General features: G+C 45.3%; 1 protein-coding gene across 2 annotated transcripts; it reads left to right on the forward strand.

Annotated features, from left to right (window-relative positions):
- The first annotated feature begins 1,342 nt into the window (after window positions 1-1,342).
- slc37a4b (solute carrier family 37 member 4b) lies at window positions 1,343-7,025 on the forward strand. 2 transcript variants are annotated; one of them, XM_028421497.1, is made up of 10 exons: window positions 1,343-1,571; window positions 2,165-2,521; window positions 3,304-3,536; window positions 4,530-4,776; window positions 5,220-5,372; window positions 5,452-5,537; window positions 5,615-5,728; window positions 5,797-5,859; window positions 5,933-6,071; window positions 6,155-6,321. In XM_028421497.1, exons 2-10 carry the CDS (start codon window positions 2,374-2,376, stop codon window positions 6,319-6,321), a joined length of 1,350 nt encoding a protein of 449 aa, XP_028277298.1. In that variant the 5' UTR covers window positions 1,343-1,571; window positions 2,165-2,373. The 2 variants fall into 2 exon arrangements, with proteins under 2 accessions (XP_028277298.1, XP_028277299.1); XM_028421498.1 differs by lacking the exon at window positions 1,343-1,571 and having other exon boundaries at window positions 2,374-2,521; window positions 6,155-7,025.
- The last annotated feature ends 4,497 nt before the right edge of the window (window positions 7,026-11,522 follow it).

Here is an 11,522-nt window from a genome sequence, read left to right on the forward strand (position 1 = left end):
ACCAGGTCTAGACCCGGGGGGATTCCTGCCTAAGCGGCCTCATCTCCTGTCCTTTCCCCCTTCGCATGTCGGTCATCGCATCGGGGTCTAGAACGCCAAAGCACAATTCATTCATTCATTCATTGTATTTAAATAAATTGTTTCTCATCTAAACGTTTACATAGTCTCTCCTGATTGAAATAATGGTCTCATCCATTCACAAAATATTTTCCCAGCAGGAACATGAGCTACATGAGCTTTATCTTTTGGACTTGCATTTCCTCCATTTGTACACAGTCTGTCTATCTATAGCTTTGAGTACAAACTCTTTAGCGTATAACTGAGCATAACTGTTTATATGAGGCCTTCAGAAATCTCATTTAATAATGGCACATGTTGTGAAAATTAGACTTTGATAGATCACTGTTCTTAAAGTAAAACAGGGCACAACTGACATCTTCCATTCATTGAAAACAGCTCTGAACAGATGGATTCTAAAATTGAACATAAACTGCTAATCCTTGAGGTTCACATACTTTTGAAGGTACATAGGCTATATGTAGCTCTTAGCGTAAGTTCAATCAGGAAGACTCAGTTTCCCATCACTCACCATTTATCCCTATCCACTTCCTAATCTCTCTCCCTCTATCCCTCACTCCTCTGCTCCCCCTCTCTTCCGCTCTCTTAGTCAGGTGCTTAATAGAAATCACCTCCCTCACCAATCAGCTGTCGCTTTCTGTCCCTCTCCTGACCAATCACAGCTAGGCACGAAATTTAAAAGGCTCCATCTCCATCCACCCCAAGCACCACCAGATCCACGCCAGTTCAGGCCTCCTATCTCCTGCCCTCCAGCTCTCCACCACCACCAGGTCTAGACCCCGGGGGGGATCTTCTGATCCAGCAGCCTCTCCTCTTGCGTTTTCCCCCCTTTTCTGATGTGGTCTTCACGACTGGGTCTAGGAAGTCAATGCACATTCAAACTTTGTATTGTACTGTATTGTAACTTTGTATGATTGAAATGTAACATTGGATCAATTTTTCATTCTGAATCAAAAAATTAGAAATTAGTTTTAATGGTTTCTCTTTTGTCACATGACTTGTGTCAAAATCAGCTGTATTGTGTATGTTGTGGCCTATTTTTTTTACATAGAACATCGACCCCATTTTATTTTACTTTGCATATTACATTTGAAGGAATAGTATGAAGTGACCAGAGGGGGCATTTGAATGCACTGCTCACTGGAGCTTACAGCTGTTCTCCTCTAGAGGGCAGCAGTGGACGGTAGATCGTGCCAGGCAGTGCCTGGTATTACTGTAATCTGCTGGCTCGACTGATTGTTTAAGATCATGCCGGAAACGCGCGCTGCTGTGTGGTGAGCAATGACGTTCAGTCAGAACTGACCTCTGCTGCAGTCCACACGGTCTATGGCTGCGGTACTGTCCGCACGCAGTGGATGCACTGACCGTGGCCGTGCACCGCGGCTCTGCGTACCCTCCCCTCATGTCGCGCGGACGCGCTTAGAGCTGCAGATTCGTGAACGCGCGGCGTCCTCTAGCATGGATGGGATCAGCAAGAGGGACACGAATGAAAGGTAACGAGCTTTGTAGAGCTTTTCCGAAACCGCAGCTGAACACAGCAGCAGTGTAGCGACGTTAGGTACAATATACAGCTCGGAGGCACGCACACATGTCTGATTGCACAAGTTTCTGAGGACATTTTGGAGAGAGACTGCTGCTATGTGGGTACTGGCGCTTACTTGGTCCGCCACAGCCAGACTACACTGAGTTGGACTGATACCACAAACCACAGTATCTACAGTATCTTATTTAAATGTAAAAGATAACATTAGATCTTTTCAGAGCAAAGTATGACTGGGAATAAGCCATTAAGGGCCCTGATATGATATTATAAATGTAGATCCATGTCCAACCTCCCTGACATCTGATATTTTCAGGATTGTTTTGAGCCCTTCAAGCCAGTTAAAGGCACAACTCTGACATTTCCATACTGAGCAGGAGGTCACTTCAACTTCCATCTGCTAATGTGTGAGCAGCACAGGAGGAACTGAAGAAAGGCAACTATAGACAGCATGTTTCCCTCTAACCTCACGCCTATTGATCCTGTCTGCTCATTACACATCCAAACTGTGCTTCTGCTCTAAGCAATGTTTGTTCTTATTTTCAGGCCCGTGTAAGGTTTCCTTCTACAAGCAGCAGCCACACAGATAGACGGAGCCCAGTAAAAGTTTGCTGCTCCTCTCCTGGTGTGGCCCATGCTACATCTGGTCTCATACCTACACACTGACCTGCTGTAACCTAGATGCCAGAGGAGCCACGTACTTAACTCTACTGAAGACAAAGATCTGGAAGAAATTTGTTGGATCGCCTGCAGTCATGGGGGCCACAGGCTACGGCTACTACCGTGTAGTCATTTTCATCTGCATGTTCATCGGCTACTCGCTGTATTTCTTCAACAGGAAGACCTTCTCCTTTGTCATGCCGTCTGTGATGGAAGAGATAGAACTGGACAAAGATGATCTGGGTAAGACAGAGTGTTGTTTTTGATTTAGTTGGTTTAAGAAACAACGGTTAAATCTATTGTTCCTTAAAAACTATGCAGTAGGGCCTAAATCTGGATTATGCTCCCTGCCTGTAATGCTAAGCATGGATGTGAAACAGCGTCACCAAGGCCTTACTCCCATTTTATTTAGTGCACCAGGAAAAGAATCAGTGCTGTGCCACAATATATAGTATGAAAGCACCGGGGTGTTCTACTACAACCAGCTGCCACTAGTATGCAGGCAACTATACTTTTCTGGCTATTCTTAGCCACAATTCTCTGCACAGAGGAAGATACACAAAACAAGAGCTGTAAACCAACCATGTCTGTTCATTTTATAGAAACGTTGTGTGCAGCAGGGTCGAACTTTAAAGTGCTATGTTGTGATGTCATTATTTGTCTGCTCTGTATGTGCATGCAGCACCACCTATATTTGAGGATAGCGGTATTTGCCAAAAGGAATTAGAATGCAGCAACAGGTTCAGAAGTGCTTTCAGCTAAATGCCAAGGCTAACAAGCTAAAGGCCCAGAATGACAACATTATTCATACATGTAATGGGTGCTAATCACAGCAACTGAGTTTAGCATTATAGCATGCAAAGCACAAAACACACCAATGTTGAATGCTATTTAAAATCATGATCATGAACGTCTGAGCAACAATAATGCCGTTCCATCTAACTGCAATCAAGACACCTGTCATCACTGGTGCTATGTTGAGACTTATTTCTGTTTTAATGGCTTTACCCTCTGCTCCTCTGCAGGTCTGATCACCAGCAGCCAGACGATGGCCTACGCCATCAGCAAGTTCATCAGCGGTGTGTTGTCTGATCAGATCAGTGCCCGCTGGCTTTTCTCCATTGGCCTCTTTCTGGTTGGGGGCATCAACGTGGTCTTCTCCTGGTCCTCCACTGTATCCATGTTCTCGCTGCTGTGGTTCATCAACGGCCTGGGACAGGGCTGCGGCTGGCCCCCCTGTGGGAAGGTGCTGCGCAAGGTAGTATCATCCTATCTGTCACCTGATACAGCGACGGTCCCCGTTCCCGTGTAACTATAACAATCAGCATGCGGCCTTCTTATGATGACTGATTATTCTTGGCAACCAGTCAAATGGTAAAATGAAACCCTGGGGTGGACGCCACCAGCTCCCAGGCATGTTGTGTATGTTTGCAGTTGGCTGTGAGGGGTATTTGGAGGAATCTTGTCAGACAGCACTGACTTTTGGCCACATTGAAGATGTGCTAGCCAGCTTTATGAGGCAAACGAAGTGATACTGGTGGTTTAAGAAATTACAGGATTAGTTTATAATCTCTAAGGTCTCGATATAAATAGCCGTGGAGTTGCTTTGGATATATTTTTGGACCACTGAGGTCTCAGTGCAGTGAATGGTGTGCATTGCAGGAGTCCACATCTTTGAGCAAACCTTTTAAGTCTTAAGTCTTGAAGCTTGTAAGAAGCTTCCTTAACAGTAGTAGTTTTTAAAAGCTGAGGAGTAAGAAGGCTGGCATGTGTACAGCAGGGTTTTGTGGATCAGATTACAGGTCAGTGTATTTATAGAAGATTCCCGGTAGATCTTGTCAAAAGAAAGCAACTTGCCAAATAGCACAAAACACAGCAATGTTGTACTATGTACTATTTGAAAATCATCATCACGAATGTCTGAGCAAAAGTGTTTTCCCTCCCTAATGAAGGCAACATCTTTAATGGCTCCATCCACACATGGTGGATCAGTAATTAAATTAAAACAGCAAATAAATCAGCCCCTGGCTGTCTAAAGTGTTTCCCCAGCGGATTCTCAAGTTACTGGTTACTCTGCTGGGTATGCAGCATGTGGAATGTTTATGGCTGTCGTTAGCAGGATGACATCACGAGTGCTTGCAGCTTTGATGTCAAATATTTATCATAAAAGATGACTACTCAGTAAATGGAGATTAACTAACAACATGCACAGTGCATGCTGACTGCTGCTTTCTCTCTCCTCTTCCATCAGTGGTATGAACCCTCCCAGTTTGGAACATGGTGGTCTGTGCTGTCCTGCAGTATGAACCTGGCCGGGAGTCTGGGTCCACTCCTGGTCACAGTGCTCCTGCAATACTACGACTGGAGGGACATCCTGACCATGTCAGGCATTTTCTGTGCTGCCTTTTCATTCATTTGTCTGGTGTTTGTGAAAAATGAGCCCAAAGATGTGGGCCTGCCCAGCATTGAGGCCAAAGCCAAGAAAGGAGCGAAGGGAGGTGAGCAACATAAAAGGCAGAAAGGCTGCTTCCTGTGAACCAAGTCATGTGAGAGGGAAGAACTAATAAGCCATCCAGCCAACCGGTTGTCCTTGTTGTAGTAATAACCTCTAGAGAATAGATGTATAAATATATGACAGACAAAAAACAAATATGAGCATAAAAGCTCAACACTTGCTTTTTGCCGCTGCCAGCTTAAACACACCTATAACTGCCAGTGCAAGCACATAGCTTGAAGCATGTTAGGATGTATTTTGGATCCAGCTGCCTTGTAAAATGAATAAAACTACTGTAAGAGAACATGAGATCAACGCAGGGCCTGCGGCTCTGCTTGTTGTTACCAGAAGATGGCAGTGTGGGAGGTTGTGATGAGCATAAAACATGTAATTGAAAACAATACTATGATGTATGCATGGCGGGTGTCTTGTGTCTGTACTCTCCAGGCAACAGTGAGAGCACTCTGAGTGAATTCCTCCTCTCGCCCTTCCTGTGGGTGCTGTCTCTGGGTTACCTGGTGGTGTTCGGGGTGAAGACGGCAGCCACTGACTGGGGACAGCTGTTCCTCATGCAGGAGAAAGGCCAGACTGTTGTCATGGGTATGCATTTTAATTGTTGCTGCTTGTGTCGTATGATCTGACCGGTCATGGTTACTGATGGTTTGTGTGTTGCTAACAGGCAGTACATATATGAGTGCCTTGGAGGTGGGAGGGTTTGTAGGCAGCCTCGCTTCAGGCTTCATCTCAGACAGAGCTGTGGCTCGGGTAAGTAATAACAAAGAATTGGGTTGTGTGTTTAATTTTACTCATTAATGGTTCTCTCTTTTTTCCCTTTTCTCCAGCAAGGTTTGGGCACACACGGAAACCCTCGCCATGGTCTGCTCATCCTCATGATGGCTGGCATGTATGTGTCCATGTACCTCTTCAGAGTGACCATCACACCTGATATGCCACAGGTAGTTTGTTTCCAGTCATCAGCATACTGTGTGTTGAAAATATTCAGATCTATTTTTTTTTTGTTCAGGAGGCTCTTTGGGTCCAAATCATCCACCCCGTGTCTGTCCTCATTGGCGTGTCAGAAAAAGAGGTAAAATACTTCACATCATGTGGAGTGTGTCATCAGAAAGAGCTTGTTTCACTTTTTCTTTTGTCATTGGCAGATATGGATTCTCTTCCTCGGTGCTATGTTTGGATTTTCCTCATATGGACCAATCGCCCTGTTCGGAGTGATAGCCAGTGAAAGTGCTCCTTCAAATTTTTGTGGAACCTCTCATGCTGTCGTAGCTCTGATGGCTAATGGTAAGCTGTGACCTGCTAAGAATCTAAAATGTGCTGTTTCAGCATTTTCTGCATGACTGTACCAAACTTTCTGTTTGTCACAGTGGGTGCTTTCATGGCGGGGCTTCCCTTCAGCACTATTGCCAAACGGCATAGCTGGGACATGGCCTTCTGGGTAGCTGAGGTGTTGATGGGCGTCTCCACTGTTGGATTCTTCCTCATGCGGAACATGCGCACCAAAATGGGACGGATCGCAGAGAAAACAGACTGATGTCCTTTCTGGAAATAAGCCAGTGCTCTGCTCTGCACATTGACAGAACTCCAATTTGACCAAACAATACTACTATGGAATAGAATAATTCTCATTTTCCTCATAAGTTGTGTAGATACTCAGGGTGTGTGTAGATGAAATCACATCAACTTACACATGTAGATTGTGATCATATTCACTGCACAAAGATCCAGTAGGTCGTAACTGTTACATTTCAGTGCTTCCTTCAAAGCCCTGATTGTTGCTTTACGCCAGCTGTATGCTAAAGAAAAGACAAAACATGAACGTTTATGAGGCTGTGGGTGGATTTCCTTAACATAAAATGTGCTGCTCATTGCACACGCTGCCTTCAGTGGAGGATATTTAACTTGATGCATGTTGACTGAAGGGTCAGTATATTCTAGACCACTTGCACACCCAAATGTGGTAGCACGTGTCATCGTTTCATCGTTCGGATTTGGAAAAAAAACAGGTTGATTATTTCACTGACTTGACGTATGTGGTACATTTATACACAGCTGTGTTGTAGAGGCAGCAGCATAAGAGTTTGATGCAATCTCCATGTCAGCTTTTTTGATCTGACATGTTTTTGATGAATATGGAACATTTGCTACAGGACAGCTAATCACGGTGTCACTGCCAGAGTTGGAACAGCTGCTGCACTGCTGGGTTGTATACTGTTAAATTTCTCACCTGAAGAGTAAGCTTTTGTGGAATATATTAATGAGTGCACAGTAAGTGCCTCGTCTTAATGGAATTCATCCATGGATTGTTACAAAGACCTAATAAATGTGAAGTTTAAGTAGTTTTTGTTGGACTTTGCACCTACATCAGGGGTGGCCAAACTTTTTTCGGGGAGGGCCAGATTCGATAATGCGAAACTCTCCGAGGGCCAGCAGTCCCCGATGTCATTATTTTAAACACTAAAAACTGTGTATGCTGTTTTGTAATATGTTATATCTTACACAACAAACAAAATAACATCTTAGCATTCAGATGAACAGATCAGAAAATGTATATGAATATACAGCATAAATTTAAAACTTTCAGAAACTGTGTGGTTGTGATAACAGAGCAACAGGCAAGTTATTGACTCTACTGTGCAGGTGAGCTCTGATCATATGTGGCAGGTCTGGTTTAGGAGCAGCAGACATCAATAAAATGTCAGGTAGACCAGGTGGGAGCTCTGCTGATCTCAAAGGGTCTGTAATTTAATGTTTACACAGGTTTGCAGTGCATGGCAACGAGACGTAAAAACGTGATGACGTGCCTTACGACAGATGCGTACTGAATGATGGAGCCTTTTTGAGAGAAGTGCCGCGTCTCTGTACAGCTGACAGTTTAACAACAGAGAACGTTAACAAGCAAAGGGACTGCTCTGCTGCTCCAGTAAAACATCACAGTTTATAACAGTCTGCTCACACGGCACAAACTAATTCATGGTTTACAAATGTTCGCATTTCTGGGGAGTTGCTTTTATCCAGCCGCCGGTAAAAAGGCCCGAGCAGGCTGCCGGCCAGGACGCAGCCTCCCCGTGCAGCAGGGAGCAACGAGCGTCCCTCTCCCTCTCCATCATGTCGCTTTAACTTCTCTAATGGCTCTAGCATTAGACACAATGCACAGGGAGAGGGACGCTCCGCTCCACTCCCCTGCGCTCCTGGAGCCCCCCAGTACTCCGGCACGTTCCCCAGAGAGGGACGCTCATTGCTGCACGGGGAGGCTGCTCTCTGGCCGGGCAGCCCGCTCCCATGCACCCCGTCCATGAATTCTAATAGGGCTACTATACTACAACTAATAATAACAATATTTAGTGCGCATGTTATTCGTGGCCACAATTTATTTCTTTTACCATGTCACAGAGGGGCTCCGTAGTTTAGGAGAACGTCCCTTGTACAGACGCTCTCTGATAGCAGGTTGTATGCAGAAGCATGTTTAGTCTCGCAGTGAATTGTGTCGAAGTTCTGAACCGGTGTTGTGCACCTTCCGAGCCCTCTGCAGAGCTGGAACCAACAACCAAGCCCTGCAGCACCGCGTGACGCACCACGATGCAGACAGAGAGGGAGTGATAATGTTCTGCTCGGAGAATCATGATGCAAACGTTACACAATGAGTTAAAAACAAAAACAAGAATTGCCTGTTGATTTTGTATGATTTACTCTGTTTGGCTGGCGGGCCAAAAACAACACATTTTAAGATAGAAGCCGCGGGCCATAGAAAATCCGACCGCGGGCCGCAGTTGGCCCGCGGGCCGTAGTTTGGACACCCCTGACCTACATCCTCAATTTTCCCGCAGCTACAAGAGATTCCCACACTGCAGTTTCTTAATGTGAGCAGAGATGTCTTAAAAAGGTCATGATTTTGTCAGCAGACCAAGAAACTTCTGTTTGATAAAAACGAACTGATCCACTCAAGAACAGTACCCTTAATGCCAACATAATGCTCTAAGCAAGTCAAAAGTATATCGTGGTCCACAGTGTCAAATCTAAAAGCAACAGAACTGTAGATTTGCCAGAGTCAGCAGCTAAAAACAAATCGTGCAACTAACATCAAAGGCTCCAAAAGAAGCGTATGCATGTGTAAAGGGGGCGGGGCTTAAATGTTGACATCAAAGGCTCTTTACTGATATCCCTTAGTGACACAGCATATGATGTCATTTTATGTACGTGTCAGGCCTATAGCTGCAGCTTTGTTTAGTATGTTACTATAGTTCAAGTGTACACACTTGAGAGCGACACACATCTTGAAGACTCCAGGAGCATTGTGATTTCAGCGTTCAGGATTATTTACCGTTCAGACAGGAACTTTTTTTCAAATATTCAACAGCACAGTGATTCTAGAATTAGGGAAAAATTGCTATTTCAGCACGGCCATTTATCCACCTACTGAAGAAAAGTTTAGGAGCGGACCCATCAGCATCACTCACTGGAACATTTCTTCACCTGCTACACTAACCCAGGAACACATGGAAAATAACAACTGGACGCTTAGCGGGACTCTGACTCTTCTTTTCCTGTTTCTCTCTCTCCTTACACTCCTTCTTTGCTTGTTTCTACAAATGGCAGCAAAGAAAGAAAAGAAGGAACAGAAGCGTCCTTCCAGATATGAGAAGCTGACCTCTGAACTTTGCTACCTGCAAAGCCAGCTAGACACTGCTTACCAGACTGTCCTGGAAGCAACCAGCCTGCTGACCAATCTGGCAGAGGAGAAGAACTTCTTGGAAGGCAGGCTGAAACAAGAGAGGGAGGCAAAGGATAAGTGCCTCCTTCAACAGCAAGAAGAGCTGCAACTCCTCAGAACCACCAACAGTCAGATCCGCACAGAACTGGTGGAACAGAGGAACCTTGTCCAACAACTGAGTGCTGAAAATGAAGCACTGAGGCAGCTCACAGGACCGATAAGACTGGACCTGGAGAAGAAACTGTCAGAGAAGGAAGCAGACATCAGTCTGCAGCAGGCTGTCCTGCTACACAGTATAGCAAGCTTTATAAGAGTGTGGGGGGATGAGGTTTCGGGGGTGCGGGTATCTGAGCAAGACATATCTTGCACCACTCGTGTTCCCTGAATTCTTCCAGCAACTCCTCCTTCTGGCTTCCCTGTATAAATTTGATGAAGGGCTGACAGAAGTCTTTGAAAGACATCCTTTTTGTCATTTGCCTTATCCTTACAGTGTAAACCTGCCCTTTACGTAAGATGAAACAGCATCACAGGCAGCCCAGATTTTGATGCCGTACCTTGCTGGTTTTGAGGGCATATATTGCCTGAAAGGGCAGCGGCCTCTAAACCCCACAAGTCGCTCATCCCTGGTTACATTGGGCCCAGGGTTGTAAAAGCGGGGAAGCTGGTCCACCCACAGGTCCCACACAGTGCGGATTGCTGTCTTACAGGTCTCTGAGCAAGACTGAAGCTGAACGTAAATGTGTTTGACACACCTCTTTATTTATGACATATAGACTTTACCAGGACATTAAATGTTCTGCTTGCTATCACTATCAGTGCATACAGCTATAGCTTAGTGTTTCTGAATCACACTGCATTATCTACAGATATCTACACAGATATCACAGTCCTCCTAGATGTTGACGTAGTGATTTATGTTTCGATCTTACCCGCTAACTTGCCAGCTTGCTGTGACTGGCTGTAAGGTCTGTCAGCCAAGCTAACTTGACCGATGTGTGTTGCCTCCTGTACTTGTGTACAATCAGAGAGAGAGAGAGTCTTCTCTACATCTCTGTGGGATCGCTCGTTCCCTTTCACAGATGTCATTCTGTGTACATCGGCTGTTTAGTTACGTTACATCTCCCAAAATTGTGGGGGGTGAAATGTGATTTTAGAAAAAGTATGGGTGTTACACCCCCCACGGCTGTGACACCCATGTCTAAACAGCTGAAAAAGTCTAAAAAGCGTCTGCAGTAACAGCAGAGAGACCAGGAGAAGGCCGACACGATAGAAGAGGAGGAGGACACAACAGACGAACTCCTCACACTCCTGTACTGTAGAGAACAAAGGAGGCTGCAGAACCAAGAGCAGAACCAAGAAAAGGAGGACGCAACATCTGAACCCCTCACAGAGGAAGAACCCCTCAAGCCCCTGCTGTATAAAAAGGAGCTGAAAAAGACCAACAAGAGGCTGCAGAAACAACAGGGAGAGCAGGAGGAGGCCGACAAGGAGGAGCTGAAACTTGAGCAGCAGGCTACAAAAGAAAGCCTACAGAAGGATGAGACTCTTCCTCATGAGCATGAGGAAGATATGAACCTGCTCGGCGAGCTCTCTTCAGAAGTTTCTGGACAGCAGAGCCTCATCAACTCCCTGCCGGCTGAAAACACAGCTCTCCATGAGCAAGTGAAGGAGAGCGAAGAAAGGCTCAGACAGGAGGAGGTCCAAAAGGAGGAGGACGCAACAGCTGAACTCCTCACCGAGGAAGAACCCCTCAAGCCCCTGCTGTCTAAACAGGAGCTGGAAAAGGCTAAAAACAGGCTGCAGAAACAACAGAGAGAGGAGGAGATCAGCTGTTGTTCACAACTTCTGAAAGTTGACAAAGAATTTCAGATTTTTACCTGTTTTTTTCCCCGGAAAAGTCGCAATTCTGAGGAAAAAAGTCAGTAAATTCTCAGATTTAAGTCACACTTCAGAAGCCCTAATCTTTAGACACACACAACTTAAAAAAAAAAACTTTTTTAAAAAACAAAACTTAAAACTTTAAA

This window comes from Parambassis ranga, chromosome 14 (genome assembly GCF_900634625.1).
Source record: "Parambassis ranga chromosome 14, fParRan2.1, whole genome shotgun sequence".
Classification (NCBI taxonomy): Eukaryota; Metazoa; Chordata; class Actinopteri; family Ambassidae; genus Parambassis; species Parambassis ranga.